Consider the following 20,056-nt stretch of genomic DNA (forward strand, 5'->3'; position numbering starts at 1 on the left):
GCCACAGAGCGTATAGAGGAGAGAGTTCCCCCTGCAGCGCGCGCTCTGACCAGCAGGGGGCGCCAGAGAGAGACACCAGAATTAACGGGCTCTTATGGAAAACATGCAAAATAAGATTTTATTATATAAAATAATATTATTAATATTATATTAAATATTAATATAATAATATTTAATGATGTTTAGCAGTGTAACGTTTAGCAGTTTACTTTTCTGACTTTATCATTCTAAACTCGAAAACAGAAAATTAATCATGTTTTTCCCCCATTCAGTAGAGTGAAGAAAAAATGTTTTTTTTATTAAATTTTTTAAATAATCTAGTTTTTCGTTTCAGCCTTTTGCGAACAAGAAAAATGAAAAGGCGATTTGCCTATTTGTGTGTCTTGTAACACAAATCTGATGGTATAATCCAACATGCAAAATCAGAAAATAAAGAAAAGCTCCGATTGGGATGGGCAAAAAAAAAATACAAATTGGAAAAAGGGACGAAAACTTATGTTTTGTACACTGTACTGTACATTTCTTGAACAATAAAAAAATAAAACAATTAATTTTTACATTTAATTTTCTATTTTTGCATGTAGCCTCAAACACTCAAAAAAAAAAAACGTTACCATGACCATTTTTGCACTAGAAATGTTCTTATTTAACAATTAAATAAAATGTTATAGTACCTCTAAACTCATTGTTCTGGCTGTAAGAAAGCACCAGCTCACAGTAGCATTAATGCTAATGTTTTTCTTAAAAAAAAACGCACAGATAAGATTTCTTTGTGTTTTTATCGAAACACTTTATTCTTATTTCTACAATTACAAGAATATCCTGGATTAGAGGTAAATTAGTATTTTTAATTCGAGTTTTTAGCATTTAGCTCCATTCACCCCCATTAATTTTGGTCTGACTCGCGGGCTCCCTCTAGCGGTACGGAGTTATTTACTGATTTCGCCTCATAGAGTATATATCAGATAAATAATAATTATTATTATATAAAGGAAACACTTTTCTCCTGGAAACATTTATTGTTAAATAGAATATTGGGATTGTATAGAATAATATTAATAGAAGAGCTCATTTAAATGAACATGCAATTTTTCCTATTTTGGAGTAAATAAGCGGAACCTTTGTTTTGTGGCCGTTTCCTCCCGCAGGCCGCGTCGGACTGTAAACATGGTGACACCGCAGCAGTGGGGGAGCGAGAAGCGCAGCTGCAAAATCTTCTCATAAAAATCAGTAAAAATCATTAAAATCCCTTTTTTTTCTGTCTGATTTCTGATTATAATCGGATTATTCTCCGCGCGGGGGGAGGAGACAGGGCTCAGACTGATGGCAGCAGCTCTCAGTTTGTGAGAAAAAAAGGTAAAAAAAAAAACAGCTTTTAATCTTAAATCTTTATTAAAATCCTTTAATCATGTTTTTATTACACTGATATTAAAGTTATAAGCTGTATATGCGGTGTTTATATGTGTGTCGATGTGATCTTGTTCTCATTTAGTTAGATACATTTTAATCCCTACGTTAAATACCCAAATTAAAGAGGTACTAAACCTTAAATCATATATATTTTTTATTAATAGCGGAAATGTGTTTGTTTAAAGTAATAAAACATACCAGTCCTGATTAAAATTATTATAAACCTTCCCTAACCTTTAAAAACGCTTTTATTGTGGTCATTTCAGCTGTGCTATAGGACAGGATGATGTTTCTGTGTACTTTGGTACTCAGACACATCATTACAATATGCAAATCGGTCAATCAATCAATAGTCCCGCCCCCGTGCTGACGTACAATCATCTGGGTCTCACTGCTATCAGAGGCACACTGCTCAGTCCAATCTCCAATCACTGCTCTCCCTTCTGCCCCGCCTCTAAACCCATACATCACAAAGCGCCCCTCCCAAACTACTCCTCCCATTTTTTAGCCTATTTCAAATTTGAGCTGATGGTGGATTCAGATAAAATTAGGGGGTTTAGTTACTCATTAATAACATGCTTAACTGCTACTCAGAGTGTAAGTGATGCATTATTACTAATGAAATAATCAAATTCTTTGTCAGGAGTCAGGACAACATATATTGCATTTATCTAAATAAACATACAAAAATTAAAGGACTCATATGGAATTACGTATTAAACAATAATCAGCAATGAATTAAATATTGTCTTTATTCCTGGTAACTTACATATCTGTACAAATAAAAGATTGATCACAAAAAAAGCCAAATTCTATTTGTCTTTTGGTCAAAAAGGCAAAAATTGCAAATTTTACATTTCTAAACTTTTTCCTTAACGTTGAAAACACAGAGTACCACCCCTTCTAATGCATTGTTTTTACGCTTCATATTTTTATTTAATGTATTGTTTTACATTGTAGATTAATAATAAAGAGATGAAATATTAAAGAGCCTCACTGTGGTGACCGGTGGAAGTTCTGCTCGTTAAGTTGATTATTCTGTGTAAATCAGGATGTCTAGGCTAATGTGGAGATAACTGACATGACCGTTGTTCTACCTGTGTTTGGTCCAACAGGTGAGCTTCTAGCCAGTCTAAAGCTCCGCCCACTCGGTCAGGATGAGCCGGGACACGCCCATCCACAGCTGGTCCGGGTCGTACTACGTAAATGGAGAGAAGCGTTGGGTGAGTGGTCAGCTGACCCTGACCCGTACGGCGGTGCGCTTCACCGCGGAGCCGAGCGGTGGCACCGGGGGCGGGGCCGGGGTTGGGGGCGTCGCCCTGGCCTCGTTTCCCCTGTCTCGCATCGTGGAGATAAAGATGGAGTCGTCCAGCTTCATCTTCAGCGCCCTGACGGTTCTGGAGCACGGCAACGTGAAGCACTGGTTCGGCTCGCTGCGACCGTGCCGCGCCGCCGTCTACCACGTACTGGAGCACTTCTGGAGGGAGCGGCTGCTGTCGCCCGGCGATGCTCCGCCCCCGGCGCCGCTCAGCAAGGGGCAGGAGCTCATCGGCCTGGTGTCCGGCGCCCAGCGCCGCTTGGCCGACACCGGCAGAGTCCTCGACCACCAGGGGGAGCAGTTCGACAACATGATGCAGGGCCTTGACAAGATCGAGTCCGACCTGGGCGTGGCCGACAAGTAAGTTCATTACCCAGTATCCACCATGAATCACTCAGTATCTACCATGATGAATTACTCAGGATCCACCATGAAATACCCAGTATCTTCCATGAATTACCCAGTATCTTCCATGAATTACTTAGTATCCACCATGAATTACCCAGTATCTTCCATGAATTACTTAGTATCCACCATGAATTACCCAGTATCTTCCATGAATTACTCAGTATCCACAATGATGAATTACTCAGGATCCACCATGAATTATTCAGAATCTGACACATATTATTCAAGATCCACCATGAATTATTCAGCATCCACTATGAATTATTTAGGATCCACAATGAATTACTCTGTATCTACCATGCATTATTCAGTATCTACTGTGAATTATTCAGGGTCCACAATTAATTATTCAGGATCCACCATGAATTACTCAGTATCTACCATGATGAATTACTCAGTATCCACCATTATTTTTCAGGATCCACCATGAATTACTCAGGACCCACCATGAATTATTCAGCATCCACTTTGTGTCATTTAGGATCCGACATGAATTATTCAGTATCCACTCTGTGAATTGTTCACTCCCCAGTATGAATAGTTGTGTATCCGGTATGAATGTGTGCGGGGTGTGTTCAGGCTGCTGTCGGAGCTGGAGTCGCCCCCCTGGTGGCCGTTCGGTAAACTGCCGTGGCGGAGTCAGCAGGAGGCGAAGACGGCAGCGGTGGCAGCAGCTAAAGCCCCGCCCCCCGGAGGCGGGGCTAAGGGTCAGAGGGTGATCAGCAGCGTGCCGGCGGTGGTGTGGCGGGGGGAGGCGGCGGCGGAGATGAGGCCGGGGTCCCTCAGCCTGACGCCCTCCTGCATGGAGCTGCGAGACGCCGGCGGGCGGCTGATCCACCGCTTCCTGAGGGAGGAAGTGGACGACGTCCGCGTTCACAACCCGTACCAGATCAGCGTCCGCCAGCGCTTCATCGGAAAACCCGACGTCTGCTTCCGCATCATCTCCGCCAAGATGGCCGAGGCCCTGTCCGTGCTGGAGGTGCAGTACAAGAAGAAGGTGGAGCTCACCGGAGAATACTCCACCTTTCAGGCCACGCCCAGCACCACGCCCGGCAGCACAGACAGCGCCACCTCCCTGTGGGGAGCAGGTACCGTCCGGCAGCTCACCTGCTAACTGTTAGCGCAAATACTATGGTAGTATCAGGGTTCCTGCTGGTACTTAAAAAGTCTTAAAATGTTTTAAATTAAAATCCGGTTAATTAAGGGCTTAAAATGTCTTAAATTTACTGTAAATTTCCTGTACGTATTAAATTTTTAGACAGTGTGTTTAATGTCAGTGGGAAAACACATGCTAACATTAGCGGCGAGTTTCCAGGGACAGAACTAAGGTTAGCATAGTGCTAGCTAACATTAGCGGCAAGCTAGCTAACATAACTTGGGAGAAAACTAAGGTTACCGTAGAGCTAGCTAACATTAGCAGCGACCTCGCTAACTTACTAATGTTAGCGGCGAGTTACCTACATTATCTGTGAGAGAACTAGGATTAGCAGAAAAGTGTCGAGACAGTTAACATGCTAACATGTTCTGCATCAAAATGGAACAAAAAGTAAAAAAAATAACAAATGAGAAACGTTCAGTTTTGATTACCAATACTATAAATTATTTTCTACTTTAAGAAATGATGAAATCATCATTTTAAAATGGAGCAAGAACCCTGTATTAGCATCACTATTGCAGCATTAGCCTCGTCTAGCATCACTAATCAATCCCTCAGTCCCATTTCCACACCCGGGTTTGCCGGGTATAGAGCTTCAGTAAGGTTTCTTAACCATTAATAACAGAGTTATATATAAAATCCACATGAGATGTTTGTTTATAATGTGCAAAGAATAAAACATTGAATCGTAAACATTTGCTGATCAGCTGACAGAGTTTAACAGAGTTTAACAGAGTTTAACAGAGTTTAACAGAGTTTAACAGAGTTTAACAGAGTTTTAACTCGTCGTAGCACAGAGCAGAAAACTCTCTCCAGTGTTTGTAAATTAAACTGCTGTTACATCAATACAATCACATTTGTTTCATATTTGTTTCAAGTCTTATATTCATATTATAAATTATTTATATCATATTTATTTCAATGTACCCTTAAGATAAAGTTATATCCAATATTTTATTATATCGTGGATAAATTAAATATTAAGCTCAGTTAAAGTTAAACCTGAGCTGAGCTGAGACTGAAGATCCTCCTGAGTCCTCACGATGGCGCTGTTGCTCTATCTGACTGGGTCTTACAGAAGCACTGCTTCAGAATCACACTCTGTACTGGGACCAGTTAAAGCAGTTAAAGAGTCATATTGGTCAATTGTAAATTATATATCCGTATTTATCTGCCATCTTTAAAATACTACTACTACTACTACTAATAATAATAATAACAACAACATGTTTTATATATTTTATATATACATGCTAACATGTTCCGCATCAAAATGGAACAAAATGTATAAAAAAATTAACAAATGAGAAACGTTCAGTTTTGATTACCAATACTATAAATTATTTTCTACTAAAGAAATTATGACTACATTTTTGGGCCTTAAATTATATTTATTGAGGTCTTAAAAAGCATTAAATTTGACTTTTAAAATGGAGCAAGAACCCTGTAATAGCATCACTAATCAATCCCTCAGTCCCATTTCCACACCCGGGTTTGTCAGGTAATAATAATAATAATAATAATAATAATAATAACAACATGTTTTATATACTTATAACCTAGATGAAGGAAACATTGTGGATCCTATGATCATCAAAGTTGATCTTAGAAATGTTTTAGACAATTTTTTACTAAGGCTGCACGATATTGGAAAAAAAACAACATTGGTTTACGTATTGCGAATTAACAAATACAGGAGTTTTCACCCTAAAAATACAGGACATTTCGCAAGATGTCAATCATGCACCATGCTAAAATATTAAAAATACAGTAAAACAGTTAGTAGTGGGTTATTTAATAATGAATTAATATGGTAGATTATGCTGTTTAAAGCGAATTTATTTTGTATGCAGCAAAAAAAACTTAAATCGCAAATCTTGCGAACACTGTGATAACAATGCTGAAACCATATCATTATGTCTTGTGCACCCTAGTTGTTACTATGTTGTTAGGTGGTTGCAGGTTAGTATTTAGTATTTAGTATTTTTATTTTTGCACAAAAAAAACAAAACAACAGCATACATATACTGAAAATGGCTTTAAAATACAGTGCAGGTAGAGACAAAAACCTAACATGGGCTTAAATAAAGCCTCTACTAGTGGTGGGCAATATTATATCGTATACAATATATCGTGACACAGAAATATCATGATATTAAAAATCCATATCGTGATAATAGGGCTGTTCTGTCTTAAAAGTAGTCTATTATTTACTGTGAAGCTTTAGGTGTATCTTCAGGAGTCTCTTAAAGATAGCGAGAATCTCTCACTATCTTTAATAAACTCCTGAAGACAGAGCTCTTCAAAGAGCACTTACTCTCCTAACACCTCTAACTAACTACCTTCTACTACCAGATCAGGAGAATCTCTCACTATCTTTAATAAACTCCTGAAGACTGAGCTCTTCAAAGAGCACTTACTCTCCTAACACCTCTAACTAACTACCTTCTACTACCAGATCAGGAGAATCTCTCACTATCTTTAATAAACTCCTGAAGACAGAGCTCTTCAAAGAGCTCTTACTCTCCTAACACCTCTAACACACTAACTACTTCTAACCTCATTTCCTTCTTCCCCTCCTTCACTCCTCTATCCCTTTATTTCCCTTCGACCTCCTTTAAGCCCTGTCTAAACAATATTTTACCTTTAATTTCTATTACTTCTGTACTTGACTATTGTAAGTCGCTTTGGACAAAAGCCTCTGCCAAATGTAATGTAATGTATTTATTGTATAATTGTTTTAGTTTGCAGTTTATATGCATGCACTAAATATTCTGCAATATTGTTTTCTACATTATATTATTTTATGCTATATTATTTATTTTGCCTGTTTATTTTTACTGTTATACTATTATACTACATTCCTGAAATGAATTAATTATTTTAGTTTTCCTATATCGCCAAGTATATCATTATCGCAAAAATACCCTGAAATATCGTGATATTATTTTAGAGCCATATCGCCCACCCCTAGCCTCTACCTTAATAATACTGTCTAAAAAATATATTATAACGAACATAACAGAAGAATATCACATTCCAAATATATAACACACACAAAAAAACAAAAAAATAGTGATCACAAAACATTAAACAAATGATATTTTAATCATCGTTTATAATGTTTTACAGATGGTTAAAATCATTCCACAGTTTTTCGTCTCCCGAAATCTTATTGAAAATTGACTCTGCAAGAGAGAAATTTAGGAATCTAAAGATATATATAAATATTTATGAATCTCTTTTTTCTGCATTTGTAATGAAGTAATGTTTGAATTGCTCGGGGATAATTTCATGATTTAAATACATTTTATAAATAAAAATACATATTTGAAATATATTAATATTGAAAATCGAGAGAATTTGAAGTTTCTGTAATAGAGTGGCAGATATGAAAAATACCAACAAATCATTTCTGAAGTTTAAACCAGAATTTTATTAAGATAAGTAGAATATATCCTCCTTCAAACTATATTACAATATGAAATATATGAATAAATAAGACTATAATAAAGAGTAAGAAGACTGATTTTGTGTTAATCAGATACAGAAACTAACCCTCCTTATTATACCTATAGATTTATTTATTTTTAATTTTTAAATTTTATTTATTTAGTCTATTTGCTCTTTCCAACTCCAATTTTCATCAATAATAATTCCCAAAAACTTTAGTCAACACCACAGATTCTATTGTAATGTTTGATATACTTTATATACTCTATATATTTTTCTACCACTAAAAATAATGTAATTAGACTTTTTTATATTTAAGACAAGTTTGTTTAATTTAAACCAGGTTGCATAAGCAGGTAAACCAGTATTTGCGTCCTTAATCAACGAATTAAAATCTGAATGGCAATTGATTAGAGTTACATCATCTGCAAACATTATTTGCAATTATTATATAATATAAGTCAGAAATGCTTTATGCTAGATAGTATCCAGGTGGTTGACGTGCAGGTGGTTAAGCGGTTGCTGTGGTAACCTATGTGGTTGGTTGGGTGTTCCTAGTGTATTTGTATCACTGTGAGATGAGATAAGAAGGGTGTGAAAACTTTTGCACCTTGTCCATTTCTATGAAAAGACTTCAGTGTGAATGTGCTGTGTACGTGGGTGTGTGTCGCCCCCTGCAGGTGCCCACGGCTCAGATACGGAGGTGCCCGTGGAGGTGCCCGTGGAGGTGCCCGCCGGAGACCTGACCCAGCTTCAGCTCCACGTCCTGCAGCCCACCGTCACCGAGGCCGAGGCCCAGGAGCTCAAACAGGTCAGACCGACCAATCAGAACACACCGAGACCAGATAAAGATAAATAATAAAATAATAAAATAACACAGTGTTTATTACACTAACCAGCAGTGTTTAAAAACATCTCCATTCATTACTCTGTAGGGAGAAGTATTGATACTAGTGTTTAATAAAATACTGCTGTAAAAGCTGAAGTATCAACTCGAGCTTTAAGTTACTCTTTAAGTAAAGGTGTTTAAAAAAGTACTGGTTTCAAATTTACTTAAAAGTATAAAAGTAAAAGTAATGTAAGGAGAAAAAATTAAAAAGCCATTAAGAACACTAACCCTCATATTCAATGCAGCTGAGCATTTACCACTTAAACAGACTAAAAAAATAAATTAAAGGTTATTTTAATTTATTTTATTAACCTGATATTTGATCAGGTTTAGCTAAAATAAGAAACTTCATAAAAATTATACTTAATTAAGAAGAAATAAAATAATTCAGTATAAAAGGATAAGTAGTCAGGCTAAAATATAAATCAATAAAATAAAGAGAAAAACAGGAAAAAATTAAGTACCTAAAAATAACACCAAGATTATAAAGAACATAAACGATGGAAATCTAATCAAAGTTAAAAAGATTAAAGAAGATTAAAGAATAAATAAAACAAAATAAGTAAAATAAATAAAATGAATAAAAAGGCTAATAGGTAAAACTGAAAACTAGATAAATAAAAGTACAAAATAAAATACATAAATAAAATAAAAGGTAAAAGAAAAACCTAAAACTAAAACCGTTACAGGCTGTCTAAAGGTGGATGAATTTACTTTTAAATAAATATATTTATTTAATTTATTTATTCATCTTATAAAGAAACTCTAAATTACCTCTCGCCTCAGCTTTATTTATTTGAAATGTGTTTTTGTGTCTGAAATGCAGGAACGGATAAGTTTGATAATTAAGATTAATAAATACAGTTTTTAGCAGATAAAACATTAGGTTTCTACTCAAATTTAGTAGAAGAAACTCTGTGTTTTTATTATTATTATTATTATTTGCTTTTTTATTTTCGGTACCACTTTAAAATAAGACTACCTTTATAAAGGGTTTATAAATGGTTTAGTTTGTTAATGGTTACTGATTAGGTTGTAAATGCCTTAAAATCATTAATAATCAGTTATAACACATATGTAGAAATGTACGTAGACCTGTTGTTTGGCGAATAGTGAACCCACAGCCACATAACTGATTATTAATGATTTTAAGGCATTTACAATGTAATTACTAACTATTAATAAACTAATTATAAACCATTTATAAACCCTTTATAAAGGTAGTCTTATTTTAAAGTAGTACTCTCCGAACATGAGCAGTGTGTATGGGTTGTGTTTTGTGTTTTTTTTTCTGGATCAGATTTATAAGGTATTTTGATATATTTTGTCATAAATTAGAGGAACATTAGTGGACTGCTGCTCTTTTAGACGCTTTGACCCCGCCGGGCTCCCGTCCGACCAATCAGATGCAGCGTAGTTAAATAAACAGAGGCTGAGCGGAGGTGTATTGTTGCAAAGTTAATCAGTAACGGATCAGACGGACGTGTGAGATGTTTTATAAACTCGGTTTCTGAGAGGCGCTGGATTCATTTCTCTTTTTCTTTCTTCAGTTAAATTTATTATCAACAACTGATTAGCTAAAGTAAATCCTTATTGTTCCTTATCAGCCTCACCTCACAGCCGCACAAACCTGGGAAGTTCAAAGCGTCTCTCTGAGCTCTGATTAATGATCTGATCTGAACCCGCCGGCCGCCGAACAGGAAGTGGAGAACTTCCACAGCACTCGGGCTTTTGTGTTTCCTATCGGGATCTCCACTCGTATCAGCGGTGGCACCGCGACCACAACCCGTTACTGCCCACACCTCACCTGATAATATACTTATTTATTACATATTTCTCTGATTTTACCAAATTAAAAACCACCAAACTGAACTGCTTAAATTTCTTCCCCAGGAGTAAAGCAGCATAAAGTTATCCAAAAGCAGTGTGTAAGACTGGTGGAGGAGGAGAACATGATGCCAAGATGCATGAAACTAATGATCCCCCCTCCACCAAACTTTACATTTTCAGCACAGTGCAGCCGGACAAGTACCGTTCTACTCGAAACCACGAAATGTAGACTCATCCATCGGATGCCAGATGGAAAAGTGTGATTGGTTCCCCGAGATAACATGTATCTAGTGATGGCATGCTTTACACCTTTGTATCCGACGCTTTGCATTGCATTTGTTGATGGAAAAGCATTCTGATGTGAACTATATTGCTAAAAGTATTCTCTCATCGTTCTTCACACACATATGAACTTCAGTAACATCCCATTCCTAATCCACAGGGTTTAATATATGCTACTTCATCCTTTACAGTTATAACAGCTTCAACATTTCTTAAACAGCTTTCCACCAGGTTTAGGAGTGTGTTTATGGGAATATTTGTGAGGTCAGTCACTTGCTGTGTGTTGGAGAGATGAGAAGGTCTGGCTCACAGTTACTTGTAGCAGGCTCACTCTAACAGTCTCGAAACTCATCCATGTCTTTATGGAGTTTGCGTTGTGCACTGGTGGACAGTAGTTATGTTGGAACAGGAAGTGACCGTCCCCAAAATGGTTTCGCAAAAGTTGGGAGCATAAAATCACTTGATCACTCTTAAATCACTCTTGGTCGCTGAAGCATTAAGAGTTTCATTCTCTGGAACTAATGATCCCCCCTCTACCAAACTTTACACTCAGCACAGTGCAGTCAGAGTGAGTAGTAGAGGAATGACTCTCACCAAGAGGAACACTACCCAAACGTAGTCTCTAAAGCTTCTGATATCTGATCTATGATTTGTCTGATGTGTGTGTGTGTGTGTGTGTGTGTGTGTGTGTGTGTGTGTGTGTGTGTGTGTGTGTGTTTGTGTGTGTGTGTAGATGCTGCTGCAGTTAAAGTCTCTGGCGCTGGAGGCGGAGACGGAGTTGGAGAGACAGGATGAAGCTCTGGATGTTTTAGCGTCGTCCAGCGACCGCGCCACCATGAGCATCGACAAACACACCCGCCGAATGAGGAAACTACTGTAACACACGCCCCCTCGTTCCCATAGCAACGGTAACAAACTGCATAATCTGATTACTGCTGAACATCAGAGTCTATCAGCAATCCGAATTACACGATTACATTAAATTCATAATCTGATTACTGAAGACCATTGGAGTCTGTTAATAATCCAATTAAGTTTATAATCTGATTACTGAGGACATTGGAGTCTGTTAATAATCCAATTAAGTTTATAATCTGATTACTGAGGACATTTGGAGTCTGTCAATAATCCAATTAAGTTTATAATCTGATTACTGAGGAGATTTGGAGTCTGTTAATAATCCAATTAAGTTTATAATCTGATTACTGAGGACATTTGGAGTCTGATAATAATCCAATTAAATAGATAATCTGATTACTGAGGACATTTGGAGTCTGATAATAATCCAATTAAGTTTATAATCTGATTACTGAAGACCATTGGAGTCTGTTAATAATACAATTAAGTTTATAATCTGATTACTGACGACATTTGGAGTCTGTTAATAATCCAATTAAGTTTATAATCTGATTACTGAGGACATTTGTAGCCTGTCAATAATCCAATTACGTTTATAATCTGATTACCGAGGACATTTGGAGTCTGATAATAATCCAATTAAGTTTATAATCTGATTACTGAAGACCATTGGAGTCTGTTAATAATCCAATTAAGTTTATAATCTGATTACTGAGGACATTTGGAGTCTGTCAATAATCCAATTACGTTTATAATCTGATTACTGAGGACATTTGGAGTCTGTCAATAATCCAATTATGTTTATAATCTGATTACTGAGGACATTTGGAGTCTGTTAATATCCAATTAAGTTTATAATCTGATTACTGAGGACATTTGGAGTCTGTCAATAATCCAATTAAGTTTATAATCTGATTACTGACGACATTTGGAGTCTGTCAATAATCCAATTACGTTTATAATCTGATTACTGAGGACATTTGGAGTCTGTCAATAATCCAATTAAGTTTATAATCTGATTACTGACGACATTTGGAGTCTGTTAATAATCCAATTAAGTTTATAATCTGATTACTGAGGACATTTGTAGCCTGTCAATAATCCAATTACGTTTATAATCTGATTACTGAGGACATTTGGAGTCTGTTAATAATCCAATTACGTTTATAATCTTATTACTGAAGACCATTGGAGTCTGTTAATCCAATTCAATTTATAATCTGATTACTGAGGACATTTGGAGTCTGTCAATAATCCAATTAAGTTTATAATCTGATTACTGAGGACATTTGGAGTCTGTTAATAATCCAATTAAGTTTATAATCTGATTACTGAGGACATTTGGAGTCTGTTAATAATCCAATTAAGTTTATAATCTGATTACTGAGGACATTTGGAGTCTGTTAATAATCCAATTAAATTGATAATCTGATTACTGAGGACATTTGTAGTCTGTCAATAATCCTATTAAGTTTATAATCTGATTACAGCAGAACATCAGAATCTGTTGGTAGTCCGATTAGCACAATTACATGAACTCCATAATCTGATTACTGCAGTATATTTCCAGTTTTCCAGTAATCTGATCAGTACATTTACATGAAATTTAAGAGTTTACATGAGTCAGACAATAATCAGATTTCTGCATTGCAACCAGCCAATGAAATCTGATTGCTGTGCTCAAATACAGCTCTCTTAATTAGATTTACTAATCAGATTTCTACACTTAACTCTAAAATCTAAAAAACTGGAGTATGCTCTTTACATGATAACTACTTGCAGTAATCTGATTATAATCGGAATATGAAGTGCTTGTGAAGGTGCTCACTGATATGTGTATTGTGTGTCTTCAGGTTCATCTACAAACTCCGCCTCTTCCTGTCCAGTCTGGACCCACTTCCTGCTCGACAAACTGCATGGCACGGTGTACTCCCCACTCAGAGTGCCCCCTACTGGCCGAGACGTGTAATAACATATAAAGGGAAATCTGCCTCTGATTAAAAAAAACAAATAAACTCCGCCCCCATGGGCCCGGTCTCACTCCATTTGCATAATTTGCATAATCGTGTGTATGTTCTGTGTGTGTATGATCATGACATTTCCAGATGTTTCCTGTAAACCTGCACAGCTGTATTTATTGGTATGATGATGTTTGTACAGAATCGAGTGTATAATAATAAACTCGTCAACGTCTGCGTTTTTAGTGCCGTCTCTTTTTTTTCTGTCTCGAAAATGGGCGGAGTCAACAGGCAAAGTCAGGCAGTGGGCGGAGTTAGTGGGTGGAGTCAATGGGCGGAGAACACTTAAATCCAACATCAGATCTTGACAAATGAAAGATTTAAATTGAGTAATTAATTGAGAAAAAAGTAGATAATTACAGTCAATTTGAGCCAAAATCTTCTTCAAATTAATACCAGAAATCAAAGTCATCTGTAAAGAGAATGGAGCACCAATGGTGGACCTGCCAGATCTCCTGTTCTTTATTCATCTTAGTTCTTCATTTATCTCAGTTCTCCATCCAGCAAAGTTCTCCACTTTTCTTGGTTTTCCTTTAAGCTCTCCATTTATCTCAGTTCTCCATTTATGTTATTTCTATATATTTCTATAAATTGTTCATTTATCTTTATTCTACATCTATTATGGGTCTCCAATCAGTTCAGTTCTCAGTTTATCCAGGTTCTCTATTTCTATTAATCTGGGTTTTCTCTAGATATCTTGGTTCAGTGTTCTTGATTATTTTTGTTGGGTTCTTAGTTCTGTTCGGTTCTTTGTTTTTCTCAGTTTTCCACTGAGATCAGTCTGTTATTATAACCTGTTCAGCTGTACCTGTGCTCCAGCAGGAGGCCGGTGTAGGTGTTTCTGATAAAGTGTCCGTGTTGTGTGTAGGTGTTTCTGATAAAGTGTCCGTGTTGTTTGTAGGTGTTTCTGATAAAGTGTCCGTGTTGTTTGTAGGTGTTTCTGATAAAGTGTCCGTGTTGTGTGTAGGTGTTTCTGATAAAGTGTCCGTGTTGTGTGTAGGTGTTTCTGATAAAGTGTCCGTGTTGTTTGTAGGTGTTTCTGATAAAGTGTCCGTGTTGTTTGTAGGTGTTTCTGATAAAGTGTCCGTGTTGTTTGTAGGTGTTTCTGATAAAGTGTCCGTGTTGTTTGTAGGTGTTTCTGATAAAGTGTCCGTGTTGTTTGTAGGTGTTTCTGATAAAGTGCCCGTGTTGTGTGTAGGTGTTTCTGATAAAGTGTCCGTGTTGTTTGTAGGTGTTTCTGATAAAGTGTCCGTGTTGTTTGTAGGTGTTTCTGATAAAGTGTCCGTGTTGTGTGTAGGTGTTTCTGATAAAGTGTCCGTGTTGTTTGTAGGTGTTTCTGATAAAGTGTCCGTGTTGTTTGTAGGTGTTTCTGATAAAGTGTCCGTGTTGTGTGTAGGTGTTTCTGATAAAGTGTCCGTGTTGTTTGTAGGTGTTTCTGATAAAGTGTCCGTGTTGTTTGTAGGTGTTTCTGATAAAGTGTCCGTGTTGTTTGTAGGTGTTTCTGATAAAGTGTCCGTGCTGTTTGTAGGTGTTTCTGATAAAGTGTCCGTGTTGTTTGTAGGTGTTTCTGATAAAGTGTCCGTGTTGTGTGTAGGTGTTTCTGATAAAGTGTCCGTGTTGTTTGTAGGTGTTTCTGATAAAGTGTCCGTGTTGTTTGTAGGTGTTTCTGATAAAGTGTCCGTGTTGTGTGTAGGTGTTTCTGATAAAGTGTCCGTGTTGTTTGTAGGTGTTTCTGATAAAGTGTCCGTGTTGTTTGTAGGTGTTTCTGATAAAGTGTCCGTGTTGTTTGTAGGTGTTTCTGATAAAGTGTCCGTGTTGTTTGTAGGTGTTTCTGATAAAGTGTCCGTGTTGTTTGTAGGTGTTTCTGATAAAGTGTCCGTGTTGTTTGTAGGTGTTTCTGATAAAGTGTCCGTGTTGTTTGTAGGTGTTTCTGATAAAGTGTCCGTGTTGTTTGTAGGTGTTTCTGATAAAGTGTCCGTGCTGTTTGTAGGTGTTTCTGATAAAGTGTCCGTGTTGTTTGTAGGTGTTTCTGATAAAGTGTCCGTGTTGTTTGTAGGTGTTTCTGATAAAGTGTCCGTGTTGTTTGTAGGTGTTTCTGATAAAGTGTCCGTGTTGTTTGTAGGTGTTTCTGATAAAGTGTCCGTGTTGTGTGTAGGTGTTTCTGATAAAGTGTCCGTGTTGTTTGTAGGTGTTTCTGATAAAGTGTCCGTGTTGTTTGTAGGTGTTTCTGATAAAGTGTCCGTGTTGTGTGTAGGTGTTTCTGATAAAGTGTCCGTGTTGTTTGTAGGTGTTTCTGATAAAGTGTCCGTGTTGTTTGTAGGTGTTTCTGATAAAGTGTCCGTGTTGTTTGTAGGTGTTTCTGATAAAGTGTCCGTGTTGTTTGTAGGTGTTTCTGATAAAGTGTCCGTGTTGTTTGTAGGTGTTTCTGATAAAGTGTCCGTGTTGTGTGTAGGTGTTTCTGATAAAGTGTCCGTGTTGTTTGTAGGTGTTTCTGATAAAGTGTCCGTGTTGTTTGTAGGTGTTTCTGATAAAGTGTCCATGTTGTTTGTAGGTGTTTCTGATAAAGTGTCCGTGTTGTTTGTAGGTGTTTCTGATAAAGTGTCCGTGTTGTTTGTAGGTGTTTCTGATAAAGTGTCCGTGTTGTTTGTAGGTGTTTCTGATAAAGTGTCCGTGTTGTTTGTAAGGGTTTCTGCTAAAGTGCCCGTGTTGTTTGTAGGTGTTTCTGATAAAGTGTCCGTGTTGTTTGTAGGTGTTTCTGATAAAGTGTCCGTGTTGTTTGTAGGTGTTTCTGATAAAGTGTCCGTGTTGTTTGTAGGTGTTTCTGATAAAGTGTCCGTGTTGTTTGTAGGTGTTTCTGATAAAGTGTCCGTGTTGTTTGTAGGTGTTTCTGATAAAGTGTCCGTGTTGTGTGTAGGTGTTTCTGATAAAGTGTCCGTGTTGTGTGTAGGTGTTTCTGATAAAGTGTCCGTGTTGTTTGTAGGTGTTTCTGATAAAGTGTCCGTGTTGTTTGTAGGTGTTTCTGATAAAGTGTCCGTGTTGTATGTAGGTGTAACGGTGAGGTTCTGCAGTCTGTTAGCGGGTATGGTTATTTGTGTGTACAGGAGGATTATGGGGGATTTTCCTGGTGAAGTGCGGCGGGCGCGGCGGGAATGCGTGAGGAAGTGGTGGAGGTTTTCCGAGATCCTGATCCGGCCTTCAGCTCCACGAACACCACGAGAAGAAGCTCTGAACTTTTACTGACTCACTCACACACCCTCTTACCCACAACATCATCTGATCGGTTTAACATTCTCTCTCACACACACACACACACCAGTAAATAAGTGTGTGGATGGAAAACCGATCAGATGTTTTCGTGGGAAACAACAGCAAAATGGACAGAGGAAGGACTGGCATATTTATCCCTCTTCATCCCATAATGGTAAAAGTCTGTCAACTGGGCAAAATTTCTTAGAGTGCAGTGTAAACTCTGTACTGTTGAACACCTTAAGACATATTTGCAGGAAGAATTGAACAAAATAACACCTAAAACTTGGCATCATCGGTGCCTACTAATCATCTTTAAGTTATGTCCCAACTTAAAAAAAAAAAAATTATATACAGGGGTTGGACAGTGAAACTGAAACACCTGTCATCATTTTAGTGTGGGATTTTAGGTTTCATGGCTAAATTGGAGCAGCCTGGTGTTCAATCTTCATTAATTGCACATTGCACCAGTAAGAGCAGATTGTGAAGGTTCAATTAGCAGGGTAAGAGCACAGTTCTGCTCTAAATATTGCAATACACACAACATTATGGGAGACATACCAGAGTTCAAAAGAGGACAAATTGTTGGTGCACGTCTTGCTGGAGCATCTGTGACCAAGACAGCAAGTCTTTGTGATGCATCAGGAGCCACGGTATCCAGGGTAATGTCAGCATACCACCAAGAAGAACCAACCACATCCAACAGGATTAACTGTGGATGCTGTAAGAGGAAGCTGTCTGAAAGGGATGTTCGGGTGCTAACCCGGATTGTATCCAAAAAACATAAAACCACGACTGATCAAATCACGCAGAATTCAATGTGCACCTCAACTCTCCTGTTTCCACCAGAACTGTCCGTCACCACAATCAATTACTGTGCTCTAAAACCAGGTGTTTCAGTTTCATTCTCCAACCCCTGTGAACAGTTGATGATTGTCAGCCTGCAGCAGCGTTAGCTTCAGACAATAACAGTATAGATGGTGTTGTTTGATTGTGCTTGTTTGTGTTTGTTTAAAAAATAATAATGAAAGAACCAATCAAAATAAGATAAAGATAAAAGATGAGATATATTTGGTTCACACTGTTTGATTTGAGCAGTTGTAGTGCAGTTGTGTCGGTGGGTTTTTAGGCCCCTCCAGGCCGTGTTTGGACGCGGGTTGTGACTCATACTCTGGCCGCTGTAGCCGTTACTGCAGGTGCTGCTGCTGCGGGAGACTCGGGTTACAGGAATTAAACCTCCCTGCTTTATGGTGGATCTGGGTGGAGGGAGAAAAACAAAGAAAAAAAGACCTGGAAGGTGCCGAGCAGCCCCGCTGCATGCTGGGAGAATGGATCAGGCTCAGGTTAATAATGAATCACGTGAGACCCGGCGTCTTGGCGTCGGTTGCGGACGGGAGACGGACGGTTCCCCCTGTTTAAACCCTGATTTACAGGAGTTCCAGCTCAGCGGGGACGTGTCCCCCTTCCAGACAGGACTAAAGGGGACACGGGGACTCGCTGAAGCTCACGGTATCCAGGAGAATCTGCAGCATTTCCACAGATACAGCAGTTTGTTTCCTCAGCTGGGATTTGAACCCGTAACTCTCAAAGTCTCAGAGCGGCTCGTTTTTTCCCACAACTGTTTTCAATTTAATCACAGTACATAATATGACTAAACATTACCTTCTGTTAGGAAATAATTATGGAAATATGGAATATGCTTAGTTATTTATTTACTTCATTTATTTTTATTCATGTGCTTGTTGGAAAAGATTGAGAGACGTCCCTGATGCAAGGAAAAACAGTCGAAGACCAGCTTTTGCTGGTAGTTTGTCAGGAGTGATTCTTGGAACAGAGTTTTAGAGACTGTAAAACTCTGATTTATGGACTGTAAATGAAATTGAGGAGAATATTTTTTTTCATAACTGTTCCTCCCACAGCTGCATTCTTCATTATCTGCTCTGATTTTAAAACACTAAAAGCGAGAAGCTACTCAAATCTCAGTATAGATTTTTTAGGGCATCTGCTCACCCTACTCTCGGCAATGAAATCCCGTCATTTATTTTCACCTTATTCTCTCAGCTAGCAGTCTGTGATTGTGAGCTGAATTATTAGCTTAATAAATTTAAAAAGCATCAGACTATAACAGTAAAGATCAAGAGCTGTCTGATGAGAAAGAGACAGAGAATGGACTAGTAGCAGCCACTAACAGAGGTGTAACTCGCACAAGATAAAGACAAAGGAACTATATACAGACTGAGACAGACAAGAAACACCTGGGGAAGATAATGAGGGGGCTGGGCTACAAATGAGACACAGGTTGGAACACTAATGACCAGGCAGGGGATAGGGCAGAGACATGTGCTAAAGAAAACATGGTGAGGGAAAAAACAAGCAGAAACAGACAAGAAAATACATAAATCAGGACTAGAGTTTAGATTCTCTGCATGAGCCCGAACTCAAGAAAATAATCTGTGACCCAGGCATCTGTTTTTTAATGCTTATTTTATTTTATATAAAGCTATGGCGTGATAATCACAATATATATTCTTCTTCTCCTGTCGTCTATAAGGTGTTTTTACACCTAAATTAGGAGAATTTCAGTAAAAATGAAGTGAGGAGGACAGCAGTGGTTTGGGCGCTGTGGGCGGTTCTGTTACCTGGTCCGGCTGCTGGACCTCGAGCTGACCCAGTGAAGTTCTGAGGTGTGGGTGAAGGAAGTCTGGTGATGGTCTCTGGGTGTGAAATATGGCCGCCCTCAGCAGAACCGGGTCTGGTACTTTCCCACAGCGCCGGGGGTTCTGAGCAGGGATGACCATGACATCATCATCATCATCATCATCAAACTCCCACCATTATTATTATTATCTTTACTTTGGTCCTAAACGGTTCTGTCCGGTTCTGTTTGAGTTCATTCAGAGATTCCTTTCATCTCAGCGTGAAGCAGCATCGCTAACTGCCTGAGTCAATAGCAACACCAACACCACCCAGGACCCGCCCACCAAACGATCTACACTAACTCTAATGTCAACTCTAATCCAAAACTAACTCTAATCTCAACTCTTATCTAACACTAACTCTAATAATACCAACACCACCCAGGACCCGCCCACCGAACGCTCTACACTAACTCTAATATCAACTCTAATCCAAAACTAACTCTAATCTCAACTCTAATCTAACACTTACTCTAATAATACCAAGACCAC

The 20,056-nt window shown here is 38.1% G+C and overlaps 1 protein-coding gene across 1 annotated transcript; it reads left to right on the forward strand.

Annotated features, from left to right (window-relative positions):
* Window positions 1-1,142: 1,142 nt before the first annotated feature.
* Window positions 1,143-13,799, forward strand: snap47 (synaptosome associated protein 47). Its single transcript, XM_049482627.1, has 6 exons — window positions 1,143-1,356; window positions 2,526-3,088; window positions 3,716-4,224; window positions 8,426-8,556; window positions 11,480-11,654; window positions 13,458-13,799. The coding sequence occupies exons 2-5, from the start codon at window positions 2,568-2,570 to the stop codon at window positions 11,624-11,626; spliced, it is 1,308 nt and encodes a 435-aa protein (XP_049338584.1). The 5' UTR covers window positions 1,143-1,356; window positions 2,526-2,567; the 3' UTR covers window positions 11,627-11,654; window positions 13,458-13,799.
* Window positions 13,800-20,056: the final 6,257 nt, after the last annotated feature.

The sequence above is a fragment of the Astyanax mexicanus genome, chromosome 8, assembly GCF_023375975.1.
Source record: "Astyanax mexicanus isolate ESR-SI-001 chromosome 8, AstMex3_surface, whole genome shotgun sequence".
In the NCBI taxonomy this organism is placed as follows: Eukaryota; Metazoa; Chordata; class Actinopteri; order Characiformes; family Acestrorhamphidae; genus Astyanax; species Astyanax mexicanus.

Bases quoted from the DNA above. Each gene is read 5' to 3' on its own strand.
- snap47 (XM_049482627.1), top strand. From the start codon at position 2,568: ATGAGCCGGGACACGCCCATCCACAGCTGGTCCGGGTCGTACTACGTA. The intron at 4,225-8,425 runs GTACCGTCCGGC...CGCCCCCTGCAG, and splicing joins CACCTCCCTGTGGGGAGCAG to GTGCCCACGGCTCAGATACG. The intron at 8,557-11,479 runs GTCAGACCGACC...GTGTGTGTGTAG, and splicing joins AGGCCCAGGAGCTCAAACAG to ATGCTGCTGCAGTTAAAGTC.